The sequence below is a fragment of the Ascaphus truei genome, chromosome 3, assembly GCF_040206685.1.
Source record: "Ascaphus truei isolate aAscTru1 chromosome 3, aAscTru1.hap1, whole genome shotgun sequence".
Lineage (NCBI taxonomy): Eukaryota > Metazoa > Chordata > Amphibia > Anura > Ascaphidae > Ascaphus > Ascaphus truei.
In genome coordinates, this window is record NC_134485.1 from 150,456,884 (window position 1) to 150,481,464 (window position 24,581).

Here is a 24,581-nt window from a genome sequence, read left to right on the forward strand (position 1 = left end):
TACAGTAAAGAAATGTATTTTATTTAACTTGTTAATTATTTCAAAAGGTTTTTTAACATGTGTATTTTTTTTTTTGTGGTATATCATTTCTTGCCACTGTATGTATGTATGTATATATGTCTAGAGAGATATATACATACAGTACAGTACAGGGTAAGAAATGATGTTGTTTTAAAAGCTGGATTAGATGTGTTTTAAATTATTTTGTGTATGCTGCTACTGTCTGCTTTATTGTGAGTTTAAAGTATTTTAAAATTAGATAGATGTATTCCTTGGTATTGTATTGTGTGTTTGAGGAAGGTCAGGGATAGGCTTGGTTTGTAAAGGTTGTATTTTTGTCGGTACTGTACTTATATTTTTTCAAAGGCTTAATTGTTCTGCACTAGGCGTGAATTTGTTAATGGTTTTATTGTTCGGGACCTAGTGTTAATTGTTTAGGGATGTAAATAATGATTGCTAATTGATTTTTGTTTACTTGGTTGATTAATTTGCAGAATGTATATGGTGCATAGATATTTAGGCATCATTTATATTGGAATGTAAGTTGTTTAAATGGCTTTTCAGAGGTTTAGTGATGATTTAGATTAAGAGATCAGTTATGAATATTAAAGGAAATTGATTTTAATTTAGTGTGCATGTATGGAGAAGTGTTTGGTTGTAGGACAGTGCTTTTGATAACCCTTCTACATTTATTTGTATATTGGTTCATCGTGTGTATATATATATATATATATATATATATATATATATATATATATATATATATACTGTGTGTGTGTGTATATGTGTATATGTGTGTATATATATATATATATATATATATATATATATATATAGTTGCATGATGAAGCCACTGTACAAATTCATGGGTGAGGGTGGGTATCGGGCCTGTGTGGCTTAACCCCTTAATCACCTTTGCGGTTATTATCTGATAAGGTGTTTAAGGGGTTAATTGATATCTGAATGTAATTGCAATGTATTGGCTTTTGATTTTTGTTTACTTGGTTGATTCATTTGCAGAATGTATATAGTGCATAGATTTTATGCATCATATATATTGGAATGTGAGGTTTTTCATTGGTTTGTGATGATATACAGTAGATTGTGAGATCAGTTAGGATTTTTAAAGGAAATTGATTTTAATGTAGTGTCTGTATGGAGAAGTGTTTGGTTGTAGGGCAGTATGCTTTTGATAACCTTTCTACATTTATTTGTACTGTATATTGGTTTATCATGGGTGTGTATATAACGTGTGTATATATATATATATATACTGTATATATCTCTTTCTCTCTGTCTCTCTGTATATATATACAGTATATATATATATAGTTGCATGATGAAGCCACAGTACAAATTCATGGGTGAAGGGTGGGTATCGGGCCTGTGTGGCTTAACCCCTTAATTACCTTTGCGGTTATTATCCGATAAGGTGTTTAAGGGGTTAATTGATATCTGAATGTACTTGCAATGTATTGGCTTGGTATTGGCTAAGTCTTGTGTGGGCAAGAGAAGGAAGGAAGGCGCTGGCGACGGACACTTCGTATTGATGAGGTCAGTAGTACTTTATTTATTTGTATATGCTAGTTAATGTTTTTAATAATGGGCAATTAATCTATTATCCATATCTGGATAATAGTTATTTTGCACATTATTGTACTGTAGGTGTTGGGGGGGAGGGTGTATGTATTGAATGTATAGGCCAGGTTTATTTTTTTTACATTCAGGGTTAGTTCCGTGGTTTTGCGTGGGACCTCTGGAGACCACCTCCGGGTATTCTCGGGTATCCCAAGGGTATCAGGTTGGTGGTTCCACGGGTGACACATGCGGGGATGATGATGTGTGGTCCCACTTCTGTGGGGGCACCGCCGACCCATAGGTGCGGGGATGATGATGTGTGGTCCCACTTCTGTGGGGGCACCGCGGACCCGTAGTGAGCACCCGTGAGTTCCCCAGACCCCCGAGGGAACCACCCGAGGCCCCGCAGACACCTGTGGGTTTGACCCGGGGATCCCAGACATCCTTGGGCCTACCGTGGGGACCCAATTGTGGCCCACAGTGACCCAAGGAGACCACCTGGGTGCCATGGTGCTGGCAGGATCCACCAGCAGGCCTCCAGAACCTGTGTAAAAAGGGCTGCTGGTAAACTGTAGGTCTGTCCAGGTGCCCTGCCAGCCCACCGGGGACTAGCGTGGGGCTGCGTTATGAACCCTGTATGTAAAAGGATAAATCTTGTATTTATGGGGGGGGCACAGGGGGTGGGTAATGTATTTAATAAATATAATGCTGTTTATTGTGGGTCATTGTACTGTTTTTATTGTGGGTACTGGGGGTGGGGTGTTTCCCCAACGGTATGTGGGTAGGCCTCCCTTGTGGGTACTGACTGGGTGGTTAGGCCTCACGGGGGGGGGGGGGGTTAGTGTGGGAGGGTATGTAGGCATCCAGAGTGGTGGGTGAGGGTGGATTAACCCCTTCATGACTGTAGCGGTTAATAACCGCTATGGTGATTAAGGGGTTAGGGGACATTACTTTGGATGTTTTAATTTTTGTCTCTGTTTTGCAGAAGCGGAGGGGCCATGGCCAGGATGGGGGGGGGTAACGGTATGTGGGTAGGGGGTGAGGGTGGTTGGACCTCACAGTATGCACATTGGGTCCCCCCCCTCCCCACATTTACATACACTGCACTGACAGCAATGCAGGGAGGGAGATTTACTGTAACAGAAACATCTCTCTGCCTTCAGTGTAATCTGTTTAAAGCCCCCTCCCCCCTAATGTATGTTTCTGTTAAATCTCTCTGCCTTCAGTGTAATCGGTTTAACAGAAACATTAGGGGGGAGGGGGCTTTAAACAGATTACACTGAAGGCAGGGAGATACAGGGGATGTACTGTATTGTTCATCATGTATGTTGTTTATTGCAATGCTGTGTATAATGTATAAGGTTTTTTACAATTAGATAGATGTAATCCTTGGTATTGTAATTGTTAGCTTTGGTTTTAAATTGTGTTTTCTGGTTGGTACTTACAGTATATATTGATTTTTGTTTACTTGATTGGTTAAAATAGTTGACTTGTTTGGAAGTGTTTGTATTTACTGGTACAGTAACTTGCAATTATATTGTTAACATTCATTTGCAGAATGTATATGGTGCATAGATTTTATGCATCATTTATACAATGTAAATGCAATGTACTGCGTGGATTGGAATGTTATGTTTTATATTGTAAGATCAGTTAGGATTATTAAATGGATTATTATTGTCTGTATAGAGAAGCGTTATTTGTAGGACAATATGATTTTGATAACCATTCTACATGTATTTGTATATTGGTTCCTCATGTGTGTGTACTGTATATACTGTGTGTATATATATATACAGTATATATATATGTGTATATATATGTATGTATACAGTATATATATATATATACACAGTATATACTGTATATGTATAGGGATTGTTATTATATATATATACTGTATATATACAGTATATATTTATTTCTCTTCATGTATTTATTTATTTATTTAGATTTATTTATTAATTGTGGGGCTGCTGTGCGTGAATTTTTTTTATTGGGGGTAGCGGGGGTGAGGGGGGTGTTTGGCCCTTGGTGTGAGTTTAGGACTTGCAGCAGCAGCACAATTAATAAATAAATCTAAATAAATAAATAAATAAATGAATATAAATAAATACATTTAAAATACATTTTTATTGATAGTGTAGATGTGCAGAGGGTCTCCGGAGCTGAACCGCACTGGTTTCAGGTCGGGGGACCCCCTGCTCCCCGAGATACAGCCCCCTTTATGAGGTGCCGGTATCCCTCTGCTTGGTTTAAAGGTCCCGATCACCTGATCGCGGCCTGTAAACCAAGCAGAGCAGAGGGATACCGGCACCCCCTAAAGGGGCCTGTATCTCGGGGAGCAGGGGGTCCCCAGACCTGAAACCAGTTTGGTTCTGCTCCAGAGACACTCTGCACATGTACAGTATAAATAAAACACATATATAAATAAACACTCGTTCTTTACCTTAGCGGCTATGCGCTATGGTAAAGAAGCAGCATTTCTGTATTTTAATAATATTGTACAGTGAGCAGGGGGTTCCCTGAGCCAGAAATTAATGCTCAGGGACCCCCCCTGCTCCTGCTCAATATTATTAAAAATACAGAAATGCTGCTTCATTACCATAGCGGATAGCCGCTAAGGCAATGAAGGGGTTAACCCACCGTGCCCGCTTTATTGTGGGTAGTGGGGATGGGTGAGGGGGGTATTTGGCCCTTGGTGTCAGTTTAGGACTTGCGGGGGGGTTGCGGGTGCACTTAACACCTTCACGACCGTAGCCGTTAATACCGCTACTGTCATGAAGGGGTTAAGCCCTCCCGCTACCCCCCCGCAAGCCCTAAACAAGCACCGTTGGGGCTAATACCCCATTCACCCACCCCGGCTACCCACAATAAAAAAAAAACACAGCAGCCGCCAAAAAATAAATAAATAAATCTAAATAAATAAATAAATGACAATAAATACATTTGAAATACATTTTCATTGATAGTGTAAATGTGCAGGGGGTCTCCAGAGCTGAACCGCGTTGGTTTCAGGTCTGGGGACCCCCTGCTCCCCGAGATACAGGCCCCTTTAGGGGGTGCCGGTATCCCTCTGCTCTGCTTGGTTTACAGGCCGCGATCACGTGATCGGGACCTTTAAACCAAGCAGAGGGATACCGGCACCTCATAAAGGGGGCTGTATCTCGGGGAGCAGGGGGTCCCCCGACCTGAAACCAGTGCGGTTCAGCTCCGGAGACCCCCTGCACATCTACACTATCAATAAAAATGTATTTAAAATAATTTTTAATGTGCCGATGTTTGCGCAGAGAGAGAGCAGCGGATCTCTCTCTGCTGCAAACACATCTCGCCCCCGCCACCCATACAGTAGTATCATTTATGTATGTGCATATACAGTACTGTATGTGTACAGTACTGTATGTTAGGGGTTATAGGGGTTGTTGTTATACAGTATATATATATATATATACAGTATATATACTGCATTACAATTCATTATAGGGGACGGCTTCAAAGAGAACAGCTCGCAAGCGCCCCCATGTGTTTTTACACGGCATTGCAGTATTGCAGCCAGACGGAATAAAATGCTTAAATCCCTGCCGGGAAAATAACGCAATGCACTCTGGCAGAAAACGATCACAAACCTGAATACACCCGGGTATACCCGAATTCGCGGGACTAGCCGAGCGAGAATAAAGTGTCGCCACTGTAGATATCTGCAGTGTAAGCATACATAGAGATGGTTTCATGTATTTACCATTTTATTTTAATTAAAAAAATCGATATAACTATACAAAAGTGTCTATTATTTATGAAAAAAGTCTACATTTAGCCTATAATAGTAATAATCCCCTCAGAACAGGGCATTATTGGCCAGTAATGCCCTGTTCTTCGGGGATTATTACTTAAATAAAAGGCACACTGACATCAGTCCTCACCCTAGGTTGCCTGGGTGTAAGAATGGATCTGATTTTTTGATTAAAACCTGTGGCAGAAACCCTGCGTGATGTTTTGGATAATTATCTACAAATTTTCCTCTATATGAAGAATCCATGTTAGAAGTGGATACATGGCTTTTTTCAGGAGGATCAGAAATAGACTGTGCTTTTTGACCTTTCTTAGAATTCTTATTCCAAGTTCTTTCTATGCCTTTGGCATAGTCATCCTTATCTCTCCTGAATTTTTGTAATTTTATTTCTATCACTTCTTTTTTTAAAGTGTCAATATTTTTTTGCATTTTAGCGTCCCTCTCATTATAGTCTTTGATATTCTCTAAAGACCCCAATTCTAGTCTTAGGTCTTCTATTTCTTTATCCAATATATTAAGGTGTTTCTCTTGTTGTATAGAAAATGGTACACTACAAGTACCCTTTATTACGCAATACAATAAAGACGCTAGTAAAATTAATAAAATCCTGAATACACATTGGTCTATATTAAAAAATGACCCAATTTTAGGGGAACATCTACCAGATAGAGTAAAAATGGTTTATAAGAAAGCACCTAATATTAAGAATTATCTATCCCCAAGTGCTATGAGGAAAAATATCGTAGCAAGATGCCCCACTTGGTTAGACCCCCCTAAACGTTTTTATGAATGCAAAATGTGCACCGCCTGCCAGCATAGTTCTAAAACAGTCAACAGTTTTAAATCTAATGTAACAAATTGTCAAGGATTGAACTTCGGCTGAAGTGGATCCCAGTGGCAGGAACAGCAGGGAGCGAAGTAGGGGTCACAAGCAGAGATCCAAGGCAGGCGGCAGGTAGCGAAGTCCGGTAACAAGCAGGGGTCCGAGGCAGGCGGCAGGTAGCGAAGTCAGGAAACAAGCAGAGGTCGGCAACGAGGAAACTGGAACAGGATGATAGCAAAAGCTAACACAGCAGTAAACACAAGAACCTTGCAGGTGCTAAGGAACCAGTATAAACAGGCAAGGAGGAACAGGAAAGGGAGGTTTATATAGGCAGGCTGAGAGGTGGAGCACAGGTGCAGAGGTGTCAGGTAACAGGTTCTGGAATGTTCCTAGTTTAGCAGCAGCAATCCCGGTGGACAAGTTTAGGTACTGCAGGCTATAACAAGACATTAGAGTGGCAGCAGTCCCGGTGGCAAAGCATAGGTACAGCAGGCTAGAGAATATGACATTACTCCCCCCTCCCAAGAGCGTTCTCCGGACGATCCTTGCTAGGCTTGTCTGGATATCGTCGGTGGAAAGCTTTGACTAGTCGTGGAGCATGTACAAAATCTTTGGGTTCCCAAGACCTCTCCTCTGGGCCATAGCCCCCCCAGTGAACCAGGTACTGTAGTTTCCCTCGGTGTAACCTGGAATCCAAAATTCTTTCCACAATGAATTCCTCTTCGTTATCCACGAGAATGGGTTCAGGGGGAGGAAGTCTCCGTCCAGGAAATGGGTTCTCACGGAAAGGTTTCAGCAGAGAAGAGTGAAACACAGGGTGTATTTTGATGGTCTCAGGAAGCTCTAATCTGAAGGACACTGGATTTATTAGTGCTGAGATGCGAAAAGGCCCGATGTATTTTTGGCCCAATTTAATGGTTGGAACCTTTAGACGTAGATTTTTTGTAGAAAGCCAGACTTTATCCCCGACTTGAAATTCTGGGGAGGGTCTGCGGTGTTGGTCTGCTGCTCTTTTGTACTTTACTTGAGTCTCACGAAGCGTCTCTTTGAGGGTCTCCTGGATGTCTCGCAGAGTCTCCAGTTTCTCTGTAACTGCCGGAATGGGGCCCGAAGATGGAAAACGAGGGATAAAGGTTGGATGAAATCCATAATTTGAGAAAAAGGGGCTCTTCTGAGTCGATGAATGATGTGAGTTGTTGTATGAAAACTCAGCTAATGGTAGGAAATCAATCCAGTCATCCTGGAGATGACAAACAAAACATCGTAAGTATTGTTCCAAAGTCTGATTGGTCCTTTCTGTTTGGCCATTGGATTGTGGATGATAGCCAGACGATAAATTTAAACGAATTCCTAGAGAGGAACAGAAGGTCCTCCAAAATTTTGAAGTGAATTGTACCCCTCTATCGGATATGATCTCATCAGGAGCCCCGTGAAGCCGAAACACCTCTTTCACAATCAAGTTGGCTGTCTGGTCTGCAGAAGGAAGATTCTGTGCTGCAATGAAGTGAGCCATCTTTGTAAGTCGATCCACCACTACCAGGATGGTATTATGTCCATTTGATCGTGGCAGGTCAACAATAAAATCCATTGATATGGACCCCCAAGGACGAGTTGGAACCGGAAGAGGCTGCAGTAAACCCACGGGTGATGCTCGAGGGGTCTTGGTCCTAGCACAAGTTTCACAGGAGAGGACATAGTCTTTAACATCTTGTGCTAATTTAGGCCACCAAAAAGAGCGAGACAACAGTTCCTGTGTCTTGAGGACACCTGGGTGACCCGCGGGTCGGGAGTCGTGCATTAATTGGAGCACCTCTAATCTTACCTCCTTAGGAACGAACAGACGATCATTACAGTTCCAGAGACCATCACATAGAAATAGTTCTGCTTCCGGAGGAGGGTTTTTAAGAAAAGTGTCATTTGAGTAGGCTCCCTTAATTCGTGTGAGGAGATCGGCAGAGAATGTGACGCCCAAAAAATTTATTTTTGGAAGAATAGTTTCTTCTTGCTCTTTGTCTGAACTAGGATTAGGAAAGGACCGTGACAAGGCGTCGGCTTTCCCATTCTTGGAGCCAGGGCGGTATGAAATGTGGAACTGAAATCTTGCAAAGAAGAGAGCCCATCTGGCTTGTCGCGCAGACAGTCTCTTTGCGGATCGAATGAATTCTAAGTTCCTATGATCCGTAAAGACCGTAATTGGATGATTGGCCCCCTCCAGTAGATGTCTCCACTCAGAGAATGCAGCTTTTATAGCCAAGAGTTCCTTGTTTCCGATGTCATAATTTCGTTCAGCTGTTGACATTTGGTATGAATAAAAAGCACATGGATGAAGGAGCATCTTGGGTCCAATTCTTTGTGACAGAATGGCACCAACAGCGGAGTCGGATGCATCCACTTCCAAGATGAATGGTAATTCTGGATTTGGATGGATGAGGATAGGGGCAGATGTGAAGAGTGACTTCAATTGTTCGAATGCCGCATCCGCTTTAGGAGACCATTTGAAGGGGAATTCCTTCCGTGTGAGTTGGGTGATTGGGGCAATAATGCCAGAGAAATTTTTAATAAAACGTCTATAGAAATTGGCAAAACCCACAAATCTCTGAATGTCCTTTTCATTCCGAGGGATTGGCCATTCCACCACGGCTTGAATCTTGCCTGGGTCCATACTCAAACCCTCGGGAGAGATGATGTAACCGAGAAATTGCATGCTGGTCTTTTCGAATTCGCATTTTTCTAACTTGATGTATAAATTGTACTTACGGAGACGCTCAAGGACAATTCGGACATGTCTCTGGTGATCCATGATGTTATCTGAGAAGACTAGGATGTCATCCAGGTATGCCACTACGAATTGGTCCAATAACTCTCGGAGGACATCATTGATTAAATGCTGGAAGGTAGCAGGGGCATTACAGAGTCCGAAAGGCATCACCAGATATTCATAGTGCCCATAACGGGTTCGGAAGGCTGTTTTCCATTCGTCACCGGGTCGAATGCGGACCAAATTATACGCTCCTCTGAGATCTAATTTGGTAAAGATCTTGGCTGACCGAATTCTTTCCAATAGTTCAGGAATCAGAGGTAATGGGTACCTGTTCTTCACCGTTATTTTATTTAGTTCCCGATAGTCAATGCAGGGGCGTAGAGAACCGTCTTTTTTTCCCACGAAGAAGAGCGCAGCGCCTGCTGGAGAAGTAGAGGGTCGGATAAAACCCTTTGATAGGTTCTCCTGTAGGTAGTCATTGAGGACCTTCAATTCCGGTTCTGAGAGGGAATAAATTCTTCCAAACGGAATAGCAGCACCCGGTAATAATTCAATGGGACAGTCATAAGAGCGATGTGGGGGAAGCGTATCCGCGTTCTTCTTGTCACACACATCTAAAAACTCAGAGTAAGGAGCCGGCAGAAGATTTTCTTGAGACGAGGAAATCTTATGTATTCCTACACACTCTGGTATAGGAGTTTTAGGTAGACAGGCTAGCTGACAGTGCTCCGAGGGAAACGTGAGTGTCTTGGTCTTCCAGTCGATTAGTGGGTTATGGATCATGAGCCATGGAATTCCCAGAATCACTGGAAACAAAGGTGATGGAATGAGACCAAATGAAATCTTCTCCTGGTGATTGGGCTCCATGATTAGTGTTAAGTTGCTGGTTTCATGGGTAACAGGTCCAGAGCTCAAGGGAGAACCGTCAACGACTTCCATCCTTTCTGACGATTCCTTGGCTACAAATGATACCGAATTGTTCTTGGCGAATTCTATGTCCATAAAATTCCCTGCCGCCCCTGAGTCGACCATTACTGTGGTTGAAAAACGATGTGTTCCTTCCTTGATGATAATAGGAACCAGGAGGTGAGGGTGTAGCGAAGGAGGGTTATCTTTCCTTTGAGAAGCAGAGAGAACAGTTTTTGAAATAGCGTGCAGCTGATTTCTTCTAGGGCTCTGGAAAGAAGACCGCCTGGACTTGTTTGGGCAATCAGCGAGATAGTGCCCATCGTTTCCGCAATATAAACAGAGATCTTCTGTTCGGCGTCTATTCCTTTCCCCGGTTGTGATGGGTCCCCACAGTGTATTTACTTGCATCGGCTCCTCCTCCGTCTCCCTGGAACGTCTTGGGGTACTGACATCTCTAAACCCGGGGGTGCTTGGCATGAACCCCTGTCTCTCCAATCGTCTTTCCGTAAGCCTACGATCAATTTGGATGCATAAACGGACAAAGTCCTGAAATCTCTCTGGGGTCTGCACCCGGGCTAGTTCGTCTTTAACTTGCTCTGAGAGACCCTGCCGAAAATGATATTTCTGCGCGGCCTCATTCCACTCAGTATCGTTAACCCATCTGCGGAATTCAGCGGCGTACTCAGCTGCCGAGCGTCTTCCTTGACGAAGATTGTTCAGAGTTGCCTCAGCGGTTGCACTACGATTTGGGTCATCAAAAATAAGACTCATGGCATCGATAAACTCCTCCAGGTCCCTTAGTAGTGGGCTATCCTGTTCTAACATAGGGGAGACCCAAGCAAGGGCCTCATCCTTGAGCAGGGTTATGATCAGTCCAACCCGGGCTTCGTTGGTATTATAGATGGTAGGCTGAAGCTTGAACACATGTCTGCATTGATTAAGGAAATCCCGAAAAGATTGTCTTTTTCCTCCAAATTTTTCCGGAAGGGTTACACGGGGTGCGGTTTGCACAGTCACAGTGTTTTGACCAGACAAGGTGATTAAGGCTGCACGTAGTTCACGATTCTCAGCTTCCGCAGTGGCGGCTTTTTCTTCTAAGCGGCCAAGACGATTAAACACGTGTCTTTGTTGTTCCTGGTAACCAACCATGATATGTTGCAAGTCATGGAGTGTCTGAGCCTGAGTCGGGTCTGTTCCAGCGGAATCCATGGTAGGGCCTGTTTATTCTGTCAAGGATTGAACTTCGGCTGAAGTGGATCCCAGTGGCAGGAACAGCAGGGAGCGAAGTAGGGGTCACAAGCAGAGATCCAAGGCAGGCGGCAGGTAGCGAAGTCCGGTAACAAGCAGGGGTCCGAGGCAGGCGGCAGGTAGCGAAGTCAGGAAACAAGCAGAGGTCAGCAACGAGGAAACTGGAACAGGATGATAGCAAAAGCTAACACAGCAGTAAACACAAGAACCTTGCAGGTGCTAAGGAACCAGTATAAACAGGCAAGGAGGAACAGGAAAGGGAGGTTTATATAGGCAGGCTGAGAGGTGGAGCACAGGTGCAGAGGTGTCAGGTAACAGGTTCTGGAATGTTCCTAGTTTAGCAGCAGCAATCCCGGTGGACAAGTTTAGGTACTGCAGGCTATAACAAGACATTAGAGTGGCAGCAGTCCCGGTGGCAAAGCATAGGTACAGCAGGCTAGAGAATATGACACAAATAAATCATACAATATTAAACAGCATCTTAATTGCAGATCCAGCTTTGTTATATATCTCGCTGAATGCGATTGTGGTCTGCAATACATTGGTAAGACCATTCGCCCACTTAAAATACGTATATTGAAGCACCTTGGCAATATAAAAAGAAAACTTACTACTCATAGTGTTTCCAATCATTATTATTAGTACACCACTCCAATCCCAAAAGCTTTACCTTTAAAGCCATAGAACAGGTTATGCCCCATTGGAGAGGGGGCAATAGGAATTTAGCTCTCATTAAGAGAGAATCATTTTGGATGTTCGAACTCAAAACCATCTCTCCTCTTGGTCTGAACTTGGAGTTTGACATCAAACCATTTCTTTAGTTCACCCTAACTTTGTTTTTCTATTTCCTCATTAGATTGTCCCACCTATTTCATCCATAGTTGTTAGAAGTAGCCGATTATATAACTAGACATTTTAATCGTTTGGTGTATCTCTTGTTATTCATACCGGTTAATCATATTTTTTAACTTTGTTTTAACATTACATATTTTTAATTAATTAATTCTTTATGTCTGAATAAATTATTTTTTGGAGCCCCACATATGTTCGATGTGGGGCTAGCATTATATGTTGTAATCACATTTTAGTTAATTGAGTTAACGTTATACTATTAATCTATTAAGTAATGACCAATGGGACTTCAGCATAGCGTATATTAGTTGTAAGGAACCAGTCAGCAAACACTCCTGAAGAAACCGAGTGCGGTGAAACGCGTAGTGACGCTGACCAGTAAGATCCACAAGCGACCGGAACCCCTGAGAGCGGATGACGTCATTTCCGGTTTGGGTGAGACGCATCAGTGACACGCACGCCGAGACACAGGGGAGGCAGAGAGATCACTCAATCCACTGCTGAGATCCGTTTCGCGAGATCTAAACGCTTGTAAACATTTTAAACCATGTGAGTGCATTGTACCACACTTACGTTTTATAAATTTTCCATACAGTCTGCACTATGTCCGGTTCTTTTGTTATTTACTAAGGTCACCAGAACTTATTATTCCACTGAGAGCACCATCTCTGACGGGCTGCCATTCAAAGATACCTTTACGTGAACACTACTCACTCCATGTTTGCACACCGATTGCCGAATATTAAGAGTCAGCTGGCACCTAGTGCCCTGAGAAGATTAAAAAGTAACACAGCGACTAGATGGTTGGAACCCCGTAAAGGGTTTTATGGATGCAAAAAAGGTGCAGCTTGTAAGCATTGCTCGGATATGGGAGATGGATTTCTTTCTAAACAAAACAAGAAAAGAATACAAAATAAGAAAACATCTTAATTGCAGATCAAAATATATTGTCTATCTCCAAGAATGTACGTGCGGTTTCCAATATGTGGGAAAAACTATACGTCCACTACGTGTTAGGATCCTGGAACATATTGGAAACATCCGAAGGAAGCTTACAACACACAGTGTATCCAAGCATTTTTTATTAGTTCACAATTCAGACTCCAAAGATTTAAGATATAAAGTGATTGAACAAGTCACGCCCCATTGAAGGGGGGGAGATCATAACACTGCATTGATCATAAGAGAATCCTTTTGGATTTACGAATTAGGCACACTATCTCCTTATGGATTAAATGCAGAAATCGATCTGAGTGCTTTTTTATCATTAATATTCCCTGTATCAAACATTGTGATTATGTATATTAATACTGTTTCTGTTTAATATTTTATATTTGGATTTCTTGCAACACCCCTTTTTAATAAATCCCCATTTTATAATAACAGCATTGTTAGGATTTTAGTTTGATTTTTAATTTTAGCTAGTTACAGCTTCTATGTATGTTTATTGCAAGTAAGATGAGGCATTTTTTGATGTATTTTTGAACCACATGTATGTTTACATGGAGGATATAAACGTTGTACATTATATAGAAGTTTATTTTTGCACCAGTAAGAAACAACATTGCTGTCAGTCTATGCAAGTTCCACCCTGATACACAGCTGTAAACATTTGCTACTAATCATGCAGCAACAAATTAGAACATCATGGAGGGTATTGAAGAGCTTCCATACCACCCATTAAACACTCCTGAAGAAACCTTTTGAGGTGAAACGTGTAGAGTGTCTGTCACGGCGAGATTATGGCAGGCTGTATAGTCATACATAAATATATATAACAGTTGATATATATTTATAACTGGGTTGGAACTGGGACGAGACTTAGATATGATAAAATATAATTTATTCCTTGATAAAGGTGAACACACAATAATGTACAAATAACAGGCAAAATATAGACACTTACGTAAAATGGAAATGATGAAGCAGTCACATCTGGACTGGCAGTTCATATAGCACTCTTCATAGTCATCAAGACCCCAAAGACATGAAAAGACCTCTGGCAGGAAGACAGTGCATAGCGTTTCTCTCAGCAATCAAGATGGTATAGAATAGACTGAATACTTGAAGAACTTGAAGAACATGAACAACAATGGATAAGGGCTTGACCACAGATTATATACCTTTTGTGGCCCTATCCTTAACCTTAAGTACAGGTGATTGGTTTTCAATTACCTCCAGCCACTCACTAGCCTGGGAACACATTTTAATTCATGCCCCCTTGCTTGTTGGGACATGCGCAGTAGAGCTCTGGGGTCTCATTTCTGAAGCCCCACATTTGCATCAGGAATGCCAGCCAGTCTATCCATTTGGAGTTCTGGCAGGAAAACCTTTGTTGAAAGGTGTGAAGTGGGACACTTAAAGACTGCTCTGGTTTGAGCCTCCTCCGCCCTTAGGTAAACAGGGAGGGTGACAAAACCCTTTGAACAATACTTAAGTCCTAGACATTGGGTCGCCTCTAGGGCCATCTGCTATCCTGGTATGCAAAAGAATTTCCTCTGGGTCTTTGTCCATACATTGGGACACAGTATTAAACATAAAACATAAACGTATTAAAATATCCGGTTCCGTTGGGTCTAACAGGTCCAAACTTCCCAGTTCTCATTGCCAGAACTGCGACACCATATGGTCCAAAAAGCGACTTGCTACGACCTTCGGAACCGGAGATACACAAATGCACATTAAATCATTTTTGACTTTAATACAAAAATCTCCGCTAAAAGAAATCTCAGCTTTTCACTAAATCCCCATTGAAAACAACGGGCTCCGCCGCCATGGGTTTCAATGGAGCAACTCCGCCGTTAGAGTTTCCGCCGTGGAGTTTCCTACCATAGACTTTCAATGGGGAACCGCCACCATTGAAGTCTATGAGAAAATCCACAAATCTTTACAGTCGTCCATACTCCGTGTGGTTGGTCTGAGCGGGCTGGAAATGGGCATGCATTAAAGCCGGAACCTTGGCTACATGTCACCCAAATCCCATCCCTCTGGGCATTCCCGAACCGGAGATATGGACTTACACATTTCAACATTTTACACTTAGTCATTTTTTCACCATGCGGCTTTTCCCCCATTAGAATCAATGGTAAAAGTCCCGAACGTTCAAGGGGGTCCATACTCCGTCGGGTTGGTCCAAGAGGGTCAAGGATGGTTCTGCAGTGATGCCGGAGCAGTGACTACAGATACCCCAAACCTTGATCCTCTGGTCCCTCCGGAACCGGAGATATGGATTTCTAAATTACAGCATTTCACACTTAGTCATTTTTCGGAGCTGTTTCTGCCGCCGCCATTGAAGCCTATGGCGCGACCCGCTCTTCTCAGTTCGACCCTTATCGGGGGTCCAGGATTCGGGGACCCGGTTGTGGTCGAGTGGGGGGAAGCCTAGGAACTAGGGGCAAAAATAATTTTATTTCTAGGGCCCCAAGAACAATTTATTCCCACGCCAATTAACGTTGAACTTGACTCAAGTGATTTTAACTCTTTTAAAGGACATTGTATCCGCTTTGCGGTCTGGACGGCAGCCAACTCGTTCTTCGAAAGGTACCTCGAGGAATCTCCATTGAAGTCAATGGGCCCATTGACTTTCAATGGGAAACCGCCGCTCTCGCTCTCGGACGCCACCTGCTTGTCTTTACAGGAAACAGGACTAAAACAGCACAATTCTCTATTGAAATGCATTGAGCCCTAATGGCGGCCAATGGGGACCTGCAAAATGGTGCCTGAAAAGGCGGGAAACCTACACAAAGAGCTATAATCATTAAAGAACTATTAACCCTTGTGCTCCCGGATGGATTCTAGTGTGTGTGTGATGCAGACACTGATTAACAATAAAACATGGGGGAACAGGGAATATACATTTTCAGGTTATGACAAGGGTTAAATCACACGTCTGGGCCTCAGCCCAGTTAACCCCTTGTCTCCCTGGTGAGGTTAGAGGGTGGCCAATTGGGGTGTAACCCCTTTAATCCTGGGACAAATCCTCTCCATCGTCACAGTGTCCATGTGGTGTTAGATGTTGCCCACCACGCTGTCTGCAGCCTGAGAAAATCGCCTGCTGCTTGAACATCCGGGAGATCACCACCCGGAAGCACAGAGATGCAAGACGCCGATGGGGCTGAACAGCAGGGGGGAGAGAGCACTCCAGGTTCAAGCTGTCAATGTAGACAATTGGATCAAACTGCTTTTATAATTCTAGTTCCATGTGAGTGCATTTCAACATTTTACTTACCATTATAAAGTGTCATATCAGTCTGCACTATGTTCGGTCCTTTATTTACTCTATGAAGGTTCCATTCGTGTGTGTTCCCTGATCACTCGGTCCTGAGGTTATAATTTGGAAATCCTTTAAAAAAAAACCTTTACATATATTGAAATTATTTGAAAATTGGGAGAACCATCCATTTGGGGATTGGGAAGATTTAACATCACAATATGCTGCCTGGATTGAGAAAGCAATCCAAATTTGGGTTGAAGCTGCATAACCAATTTGTATTTACAAGTATATCTATTTTTTATTATTCACCTGATTTTCACGTGCATATTGATTTTATGCACTTATTAAGTGATATATTTTCACTCACTTAATATATATTTATATTTTTCACTTTTATTTACTTATTCTATTTAAGAATATTTAATTGAATTAGATATCGCCGCCAGGGTAACGTTGCTCATTTGCACATACTGACTTTCAGTATGGTGTGCACCCTCTCTCTCACATTGCCTCAATATAAATGCTCTCTTGCAACTTAGTGTTCTATTTTCCCATTAACACTCATCTGTGCAACTTCAGATATTTCAGATTCTAAATGTGTATCAACATTTTCGTGTTTTATTTTACTACAGTGATATAAGCAAGAGGAAATGTGTTCACCTGGGATTTATGAACAACATGGTTTGCCTCCAGCTGGATAGAAAACTTTACACCTAATTCAGAAGAAAACGATCCCATTGGGCACAAGGTGCCTGATGTCAGGACAATTGTGCGAACATTACCACTTAGATCTGAAAAGGCCTGTATAAAAAAGGAAAATTAAAGAGCATTTTCTGAGCATTGATCAAGGTGCATTAACATAAGAAAATATAAGAAAGAAACATTTTCAAATCTATTAATGAAAATATTGTACTGAATAATTACAGAATACCGGTGAAGGTGGAACTCTCTTAATGGGGTGAATATAACGTTTAATTCATTGCTCTGGGTGCTGCCAACAAAGTGAGTTATATTATTCACTGTATATATACACACAATAATCCGCTGGGCAACTCCACAATAGTATTCATTTATTTAATCAACGTTTCAGCGCCGCAGCAGTATTAATACCATCAGTTATAAGTAGGTAAAAGTATAAAGAAAATGTTTGTAGGGATATGCTATAAACCACCAAATATCTGTGAGATTGAGGAAGCTAAAATACTTTTGCAATTGGAGAAGGCATCAAAACTGGGTCATGTTTGCATAATGGGGGATTTTAATTATCCAGACAGAGACTGGGGAAATTAGGTTAGCATTACAACAAAAGGAAACAGGTTTTGGGGGTGCTTAAAGAAAATTATATGAACCAAATTATTGAGGAACCAACCAGGAGAGGGGCAGTACTGGATTTGGTAATATCAAACAATGTAGAAGTACTGTAATACACAAATGTTCCAGGACCTGAATATTTGTTAACCGTGATCATAACATGGTCTCATTTGAAATAAAGTATCAAAAAAAGGATTACTTGGGTTCAACAAAGACCTTCAACTTTAGAAAGGCAGATTTTAATAAACTGAGGTCAAGAAGTAATACACTGGGATGATGTTTTTGCAGGGAGAAATGTAGAAGATAAATGGGCAGTCTTTAAAACATTATTAAAAAAGCACACTTATCAGTGTATACCCTTGTTTAATAAGTATAAAAGAAACAAGTCAAAACCAATATGGCTATATATACAGCTAGGGGAGGAAATGGACAGGAAGAGGAAGGCATTTAGATTCTTTAAGTCAGAAGGGACGGAGACATCGTATCAGACTTATAAGGAATGTAACAAAAATTGCAAAAGGGCAATCAAATTAGCAAAAAATGGATAATGAAAAAAGGATTGCAATAGAAAGTAAGGTCAACCCTAAAAAATTCTTTAAGTACCTTAATAACAAAAAAATGAGAAAAGAAAATATAGGACCCTTTCAGTTTGAGATGGGTAGGCAGATTATTGGAGATTAGGAAAAAGCTGAGATATTAAACAAATTATTTGCCTCTGTGTTTACCAGGGAAGAATTGAGTTCTATAGTAGTGCCGCAGGAGGAAGCCACAACCTCCATATTAATGATGTGAGGAAGAAGTTAATAAGCGGCTTGAAAAAATGAAAGTAAATAAGGCACCTGGCCCCGATGGTATACATCCAAAAGTTCTTAAGGAGTTAAGTTCAATAATAGACAAATCATTATATTTAATATTCAAGGACTCCATTTCCACAGGCTCAGTACCACAAGATTGGTGCCTATATTTAAAAAGGGAGCTAGATCACAACCAGGGAATAACAGACCCGTAAGCCTGACTTCAATAGTGGCGACACTACTTGAAAGTTTAATACGGGATAATATTCAGGAATACCTAATGGAAATCAAAATTATTAGTAATAGTCAGCATGGATTTATTAAGGATAGATCATGCCAAACTAATCTTATTTGTTTCTTTTAGTTGTTTCTTTGAGGAGGTAAGTAGGAATTTAGATCAGGGTAACACAGTTGATGTGGTCTACTTAGATTTTGCAAAGGCTTTTGATACGGTTTCACACAAGAGGTTGGTGTACAAAATAAAGCAAATTGGACTCAGTAATAATATATGCACCTGGATTGAAAACTGGTTGAAGGACAGAGAACAGAGGGTTGTCATAAATGGAACTTTTTCAGGTTGGGCTGAAGTCGTGAGTGGAGTACCTCAGGGATCGGTACTGGGACCCCTGCTTTGTAACTTGTTTATTAATGACCTTGAGGTTGGGATCGAGAGCAAAGTCTCCATCATTGCTGATGATACTAAATTGTGTAAGGTAATAGAATCAGAGCAGGATGTAATTTCTCTTCAGAAGGACTTGGAGAGACTTGAAACGTGGGCACATAAATGGCAAATGAGGTTTAATACAGATAAATGTAAGGTTATGCATTTGGGATGCAAGAATAAACAGGCGACTTAAAAATTAAATGGGGATAAATTGGGGGAATCCTTGATGGAGAAGGATTTAGGAGTGCTTGTAGACAGCAGGCTTCACAATAGTGCCCAATATCATGCAGTAGCTACAAAGGCAAACAAGATCTTATCTTGCATAAAACGGGCAATGGATGGAAGGGAAGTAAGCATAATTATGCCCCTTTACAAAGCATTAGTAAGACCACACCTTTAATATGGAGAACAATTTTGGGAATCACTCCTTAGAAAACACATTATGGAACTAGAGAGAGTGCAGAGAAGAGCCACCAAATTAATAAAGGGGATGGACAATCTAACTTATGAGGAGAGGCTAGCTAAATTAGATTTATTTACATTAGAAAAGAGGTGTCTAAGAGGGGATATGATAACTGTATACAAATATATTCGGGGACAATACAAGGAGCTTTCAAAAGAACCATTCATCCCATGGGCAGTACAAAGGACTCGGGGGCATCCCTTAAGGTTGGAGGAAAGGAGATTTCACCAGCAACAAAGAAAAGGGTTCTTTACAGTAAGGGCAGTTAAAATATGGTATTCATTACCCATGGAGACTGTGATGGCAGATACAATAGATTTGTTCAAAAAAAGATTGGACATATTTTTAGATAGGAAAGGTATACAGGGATATACCAAATAAGTATACATGGGAAGGATGTTGATCCAGGGATTAATCCGATTGCCAATTCTTGGAGTCAGGAAGGAATTTATTTTTCCCCTTATGAGATATCATCAGATGATATGACTCCGGTGTTTTTTGTTTGCCTTCCTTTGGATCAATAAATATAGATATAGGATAACGTAAACAAGTTAAAAAGCAAGGGTCCCAGTACCGATCCCAGAGCTGGAGGTACTCCACTCACAACTTTATTCCAACCAGAAAAAGTTAAATTTATGACAACTCTCTGTTGTCTGTCCTTCAACCAGTTTTCAATCCAGATGCAAATATTTTTTATCTGGGTCAATATGCTTTATTTTGTACACTAACCTCATGTGTGGAAACGTATCAAAAGCCTTTGCAAAATCTAAGTAGACCACATCAACTGCATTACACTGGTCTAAATTCCTACTTACTGTACTTCCTCAAAGAAACAAATAAGGTTAGTTTGGCAAGAACAATCCTTCATAAATCCATGCTGACTATTACTAATAATTTAGTTTGCCATTACGTATTCCTGAATATTATCCCATATTAAACCTTCAAGTAGCTTCCCCATTATTGATTTCACTTACAGGTCTGTTATTCCCTGGTTGCGATCTAAAAAATAAAGTCTTTGTTGAAGCCATATAATATGTTTTTTGATCATTTATTTCAACCACTGTTTCCCAAATGTTCCCGGACTTGAATATTTTGATTTTACAGTACTTCTATACTGTGTGATATTACCAAATCTAGTAATGCCACTCCCCTGGTTGGTTCCTCAATAATTTAAATAATTTAATGAAGGTAAATAATGTAGTAATCAAACCAATTCGATGAATTTCAAAAACTTTAGCTCTGCCACTTCTGCTACTGAAAAATCAAAAAACTGAGAAACAGAAACCTAAAAGTTGTGACTCAAACATTTTCAGGTATAAAATCTATACAGACAAAGAATTAACACCATAATTTATCAAGGATTACAAATTCAGTGCTCGACAGCAAAAAACAGGCCAGGATATCAGGGTAGCACGACTGTCTTAGACCGCGATTACAGTTCCTACGACGGTGCGGGCAATAATCACGTGACTTGGCCGCTTGCACTATCTGCAGCTTTATTGAAATTCAGGTATTTGTTTTGGCGGTACATGGCATCGCACGCACCATTGCTATTATCGCGGCCTTAGTGATTGAGTTAGATTTTAGAGAAATCTTGAAAAACTGGCTTTGTTCTTGAGGACTATACTGTGTTAGAACAATAGTAACTGTTGTTTATATTGAATGCTGCTTATACTTCTATAAAGTTTTGAATGCTTTATAATTATTTAGGTTTTCAATCAAGCCCCAGAGTACAGACACCGATTTAGACAATGCTGCATGAACATTGCAATGAACCATTTAAACGTCTGAACTGCCTGCAATGTTCATTTAAAAACATAGGGTGGCAAAAGACAGCAGAGTGTGTTAATTAAATACGATGAGTTACCACAGCTGGATTCAGGCACCAGAAATTCAGCATGTAGACCATAGTCTTCTGCCGAACACTTCTCCTGTTTCTCGGTCGTGCAAAGAACCCATTTTCATCAGGGATGTCTTGTCTGTTTGTCCATGTGTAGGATTGCTGCAGGGCAATTCTGTAATCTTCTGCAAATCTATAAAAACATTTTTTTTAAACATTTACTAGATTTATGGTTATTTATTACATATTTTGTTGCACACCTATCGAAGAGCTGCTGCTACGATCGATGATTTGGTGTTAGCGTCACATTGTTACATTGCCATGGGATTTATTTAATTTTACATAGCCGTTAAACCTGAAGTTGACAAGTGACTTTTTCCACAAACCTGTTATTATGTCGAAAGAGGTAATCTAGCACCAAAAACAGCCCTTTCAATACCATCTGTGTTTGGGGGCTGAGTGTGGGAATCTTCACAACATTCTCCTGGCCATGTATCATAGTTATCTTTTCCTCTTTCTCAATGACAGCAGCGAGATGCGCCTAAATCAGGGATTACATTGAGTGTAAATGAGAGATTGAAGTTCTCTTTTACAGTGAAAAATAGACTGTAAAAAAAAAAAAGGAGAGAGCAAGACCAAAAGGAGAATATGGCAAAATATTAATTGCTAAAATAATAGTGGACACATGGAATAGCCTGGTATACGGGATGGTAGGTGGTGGAAAAAATGGAATTATACCCGAGATTAACAAAAAAAAAAAAAAGAAGAAATAAACAGGTCAAACATGGTCTAAGGCAGTGAGGGATACGCAAACTTTTTGTCCTGCGCACCCCTGCCTGCTCTCCCCAACTGCTTATGCCCCTCACCTTGAATCCAGCATCAAATGCTACGTCATTTGAAGCCACGTTGCCATGACGACGTATCACACCACCCGTCTGAATCAAGGTAAGGGAAGTTGCAAAGGCGTCACACGATCCCTCGGCATTTAATTGAAATGCCTTGGGGAAGTGCGCGTGCCCTCTTCAACCGTCAAGCCCACCGAGAAAAATCTTGCGCCCCCAGTTTGCGCACCCCTGGTCTCAGGTACTGTGGGATCAGCAGCCATACCAGGTTAAGAATAAAAATGTGTTTGCACACTGGCTATTGTATTTAATTTGCATATTAATAGAAGGTTAGGTGGTTGCTTCAGAACCCTTGTCTGTATCTGAGCCCTGAGGAGAGGTCTAAGGCTGCGCTTATACAGCCAGTGAAGCGACCAATGACGTCACCCATCGCTATTGCAAAAGTTGGAATTCATATTTTGGAGACGTCGCTGGCTACAAGGCTAGTGACATCAGCAAGGGGGAAGGATGAGGGACGGAGAAGCTCTCTGATTGGCTTATAGCAAGTCACATGTGGAGACTATGTCTCCAAAAATCAAATTCTACTGACTACCAGATTTTTGGTACCGCCGTCGCGTCCACTATAAGCGCCTGCGACAATGTATTTGTTTTGACGCGACATCACGTCACTGTCGCCGGCACTATAAATGCAGCTTAAAAACAAGTACTGCATGAGTTCAGTAGCTCTGATCAAGACACAAAGCAGAGAAAAAGAAAGCATACATCCTGGCGCATGAAACAATATTCAATGATAAGAACCTCAGTTTCCCAGAAGCTGATAGTGCCAAGTTTCCAAGAGAGCAAACAGATTTACATGTAGCAAAATTGTTTTATTAAAATATACTTGTATTGAAAAATTATGATAATCACCAAATATATAATTTGGTATATTTAGGCTGAGTTCAACCTCAAACACAATAACGAACAACAATACTAAAATAAAATGAATGTACCAAAGTAGCTCCTAATCAGGAGTCATAAACACAGTTAATACTATGATTTGATTAAGCTTAATCAACCCGCATTACACATACACTGTTAATATCTTAAAATAATATAGTTGCACACTAAGCTGAGTGTTTTACAGCCTGATGTTTTAAAATGGTTGCACGTTATCTTCTCCAATAAATTATATATTAATTTATGAGTGCTGGATTTGCTTCACTTTTAGGTATACAGATAAAATCGGAGTGTTGTTGCACTTCATTTTCTATGACCAATCTTCAGTGATAGTCTCTATTACAAAGATACTTATGTTGTAAGTGTGTTTCCTTTGTGGGCGTTTGTGCCGGTAACACCGGTGTCCACAGTATTACTCACGGACTCTGTTAAGTTGTACCGCAGTTATCCGTCACCGCTTACCACCTCGTTTGAACCTGGCATATATTCACTACACATACGGATGGCTCCTGCCCCAGTGTTACCTTTTTCTGGCACTCGTTGTTCCTCAAGCTCCGTAACAGCTATTATATGTTTCTATTGAAATTCTCTCGTTCCACCCTCAGTTCGGTATAATCTCGGCAGTAGACTCCGCTCCAGTCCGCTGCTGTGTCCGCACGAGTGCAAGACACCTCCAGGACGCTTCCTCCATGCTGATCTGATTTGGCACCAAAAGCAGGCAAAGGGATTTGTACAGGTGTTGCGATACGGTTGCTCACAAACCATAGTTGTCCTCACCCTACGCGTTTCACCTGCAGATAGGCTTTGTCGCCTTTTCAAAGCTGTTACAGAGCATGAGGAACAACGAGTGCCAGACAAGGTAACCAACAAACTATCACTGAAGGTTAGTCATAAAAAATCAAGTGCAACAACACAACGATTTTATCTGTATACCTCAAAGTGAAGTAAATCCAGCACTCATAAATGAACATACAGTTGTGTGAAAAAGAAAGTACACCCTCTTTGAATTCTATGGTTTTACATATTAGGACATAAAAATCATCTGTCCCTTAGCAGGTCTAAAAATTAGGTAAATACAACCTCAGATGAACAACACATGACATATTACACCGTTTCATGATATATTTAACAAAAATAAAGCCAAAATGGAGAAGCTATGTGTGAATAACTAAGTAGACATTTACTGCTTCCATAGGAATTAAGATGCTAAGTAGCAGTCAGGTGCTGCCAATCAAATGCCCTTGATTAATTGATCATCAGCAAGTGTGACCACCTCTATAAAAGCCAATGTTTTAGCAGTTTGCTGGTCTGGAGCATTCAGGTGTGTGTTAACACAATGCCAAGGAGGAAAGACATCAGCAATGATCTTAGAGAAGCAATTGTTGCTGCCCATCAATCTAGGAAGGGTTATAAGGCCATTTCCAAACAATTTAAAGTCCATCATTCTACAGTGAGAAAGATTATTCAAAAGTGGAAAACATTCAAAACAGTTGCCAATCTTCCCAGGAGTGGACGTCCCAGCAAATTCACCCCAAGGTCAGACCGTGCAATGCT

General features: G+C 41.1%; 1 protein-coding gene across 1 annotated transcript in view; it reads right to left on the reverse strand.

Moving 5' to 3' along the window:
• Window positions 1-24,581, reverse strand: part of BRIP1 (BRCA1 interacting DNA helicase 1) — a 746,182-nt gene that overhangs the window by 307,535 nt on the left and 414,066 nt on the right. Inside the window, exons 12-14 of the mRNA XM_075593097.1 lie at window positions 21,633-21,787; window positions 21,274-21,439; window positions 16,835-16,975 (exon numbers count right to left, since the gene is read on the reverse strand). Of these exons, the coding sequence (XP_075449212.1) occupies window positions 16,835-16,975; window positions 21,274-21,439; window positions 21,633-21,787 (462 nt within the window). The remainder of the gene's footprint in view (window positions 1-16,834; window positions 16,976-21,273; window positions 21,440-21,632; window positions 21,788-24,581) is intronic.